Raw genomic sequence first — 3,015 nt, 5'->3', positions numbered from 1 at the left:
CTGGCATCGTCAAAAAAATCTCAGGTGTCCGGTCACTTGACTGCAAGCACAAGCGTGACTCCCGAATGAACCGCAGAGGGTTAGCTGTAATAATGCACATATTCTGAACACAAACCTCCTCGAAGTCAAGAGCTGAGTGGATTCCAGCCAAAAACCCACACCACTGCTTACTAATGAACGAACAATGCATCAGTGATCAAATGCTCTTAATGCAGATCACAGGATTAATCTGACCGCATTCAGCGCCGAGATCAGATAAACACACACAACTCTGAAAAATCATTTTATTAAACCTCTGTACAACACACACGGAACATCCTATTAAAAGTATTTACAAAGATTTACACTAAATCATCAGGAGTCATTGAAACATGTAAACAGAGGATCATGAATTATTCCTCCTCCTCCTCGTCGTCAATGATTGGTCTGGACCTGAAACACAGAACACGGTTCAGTGAAGCCAAAGAGTACAGAAGCCCAAGAGGCCAAGCGCTGATGCTGTGTGGGTACCAGACACTAGGTGGAGCTTGGGTACAACAACAGCACAGATGCACAGAAACAGACAGAACAACGAAAGAGGTCAAAGTGGAATAAAAGAGCGCAATGTTGGGCAGTCCACTGCAAAAACTATCAGTGCTACAGTAAAAATCTTGCCTTTCATCGTTTTCCCAAAGACCCTGACGTGTGATTATTCACAAAAGTGTACAAGTATTGTGTGTTTTGAAGTGGGACGTAGCGCTGGCTTATGCACCTGCTAACTTTAACTGTTTTTAGTCTAGTAGTAAACTTAAATCCTTGTAGGAACTGCAGGTCCTAGCCATAGAAACCATAATAATGATTTATATGGATATGACACGGAGTTAGCATGAGCTTATGCAACTTAATATAGTCTGAAATATATATTGTACGTTTTAATCCCCAGGAACACACTACAAACATGACGATCTAGATTAGATTGCCGTGTCGGTCATAATTAAATAATTTGAGAAAGTGGCTGTACGTGTTTGTTTACAATCTTCCTTTAACAGACATTAATATCAGACAATACTGCAAACAGTTTACTGTCAAGCTGTTATATTCCCGTTATATATTTATTGTCCAACATTCCTAATTTTCATTCATTAAAAATTCATTCAATTTTAATATGTTGGTATTAATTCAGTGTTAATAATGCTAACACTTGAACTTAAAATATGTTTAACTGAAACTGACATGGTTTCTAGAGAGCAAAAGGTTTTGTGAAAAAGGGAAGTCTGTAAAATAAACTGTTAAAAGGGTTTGACGATCACTAGTCTAGTGATCGTACGATATTGTCGTCATCGTTCAGGCTGCATTTCAGCTTTAATGTGCGTTTTTTTTAAACAAAGCAGCGAATATATTTGCCCCAGCGGCAGCTAGAAGCTAGCGCACTCTCTCGCTCCAGAATAATGGCGGAAGCACAGGCTGCTGCTGCAATGGAACGCTCTGTTGACTTTTACTTCTAGTCAGTGTAAGTTATTTGGTGAACCCTTAAACCCCAGACAGGAAGAGGAAGTCCTCTCAGCACTCACTTCCTGGGCACTTTAGTGACGCCGCTGCCGCCAGCCTCCTCCTCCTCCTCATCATCATCAGACACGGGATGAAGGTTCTCCTTCCTGCTGGGGCCGCCGAAGAAGTCCCCAATGCCCTTCTGCCACAGGGGTGTGGGCCGCGGACACACGGGGTTCCCGCCGGCATACTTACTCTTAGCTGAGCGAAGCAAACACAGCTGCATTAACACTCACACACACACTCACACACTCGCACACACTCACTCTCTCTCTCACACACACACACACGCACACACTCTCTCTCACACACACACTCTCTCTCACACACACTCTCTCTCACACACACACACACTCTCACACACACACACACACTCTCTCACACTCTCACACACTCTCACACACTCTCACACACTCTGACACACTCTCACACTCTGACACACTCTCACACTCTGACACACACACACACACACTCTCACACACACACTCTCTCACACTCTCACACTCTGACACTAGAGACCAAGCGGGCTTGAGTTCAGGAGTCGTCTCAGTATTTAGAGGAGCTCGAGCAGCAGACAGCGCTCTGCTCTAAACTCTACTCACCCGGCGTGCCCGACTGCGCGCCGCTGCTGTGCGCGCTCACGGATCCGGACGCGCCGAGGGACTTCCGGGGCGCAGAAGCAGCAACAGCTGAAACACAACACAGCTAATCAGAAACCACACTTAACACACACTGCTCAGCGCGCGGCGCGGCGGCAGGGAGAAGGTAGTTCCGCTTCCGGGGCGCTTCATTGTGACGCGCCGCGCGTGAACGTGAAAGTGGCGCCATTTCATTTCGTCAAAATTAAACTGCATTAAAAACAAACAACATTAGTGAGACCATTCGGGCAGTAAAACACTCCTTTAATAACTTCTCGGTCGCTTCTGGCGAATATATTTAGGGCCAATGTTTGCTAGACACAACAGCACCAGCGGGCTAATAGAGTTCCTGTAAGAATAAGCGGTGTTTTCCTCATAAAACACGCTAGCGCTACTCCTGAGAGTGAGCTGTAGGGATGTGAGTGGCGGGAGAAGCTGATCGTTCGTGAGCGCAGCTACAGTTGCTGCTAACGCTCGCAGGAGCGACAGCCGGCGCTATAAAGGCGAAGCTAACGCTCAGTCTTACCTTTCCTGTAAGCGCCGGGAACCGCGTCAGCTTTAGTTCGCACCATCGCGCTCGCGGACCTGAGGAAATACAGCTCGCGGTCCCCGCCGTCTTTTTAAAAGAGACGCCCGGTCACATGACGTCACGGGCCGCCAGCCAATGGGCGGACAGGAATCCGGGCCACGTGACTGCGGATTACGCCGCTGACCCCGCCCTCACAACAAAGCTGCCATGGCAACTGAGCGAGTGCGCGTCGCCGATGACGTCACGCATGGAAATGACGGCAGAAGGGACCCGAGAGCATTGCGTGTGCTTGAAGCTGAGCAGTGATGGGCCTATTCTTTT

General features: G+C 47.6%; 1 protein-coding gene across 1 annotated transcript; it reads right to left on the bottom strand.

Annotated features, from left to right (window-relative positions):
• Positions 1–270: 270 nt before the first annotated feature.
• On the bottom strand, positions 271–2,788 carry LOC107687620 (PCNA-associated factor-like). The gene is made up of 4 exons (XM_016485017.1): positions 2,692–2,788; positions 2,130–2,216; positions 1,551–1,728; positions 271–432 (listed from the first exon to the last, which is right to left on the bottom strand). The coding sequence occupies exons 1-4, from the start codon at positions 2,735–2,737 to the stop codon at positions 393–395; spliced, it is 351 nt and encodes a 116-aa protein (XP_016340503.1). The 5' UTR covers positions 2,738–2,788; the 3' UTR covers positions 271–392.
• Positions 2,789–3,015: the final 227 nt, after the last annotated feature.

This window comes from Sinocyclocheilus anshuiensis, unplaced genomic scaffold (assembly GCF_001515605.1).
Source record: "Sinocyclocheilus anshuiensis isolate Anshui unplaced genomic scaffold, SAMN03320099.WGS_v1.1 scaffold1993, whole genome shotgun sequence".
Taxonomy (NCBI): domain Eukaryota; kingdom Metazoa; phylum Chordata; class Actinopteri; order Cypriniformes; family Cyprinidae; genus Sinocyclocheilus; species Sinocyclocheilus anshuiensis.
This window is presented reverse-complemented; position numbering and strand designations above follow the sequence as displayed.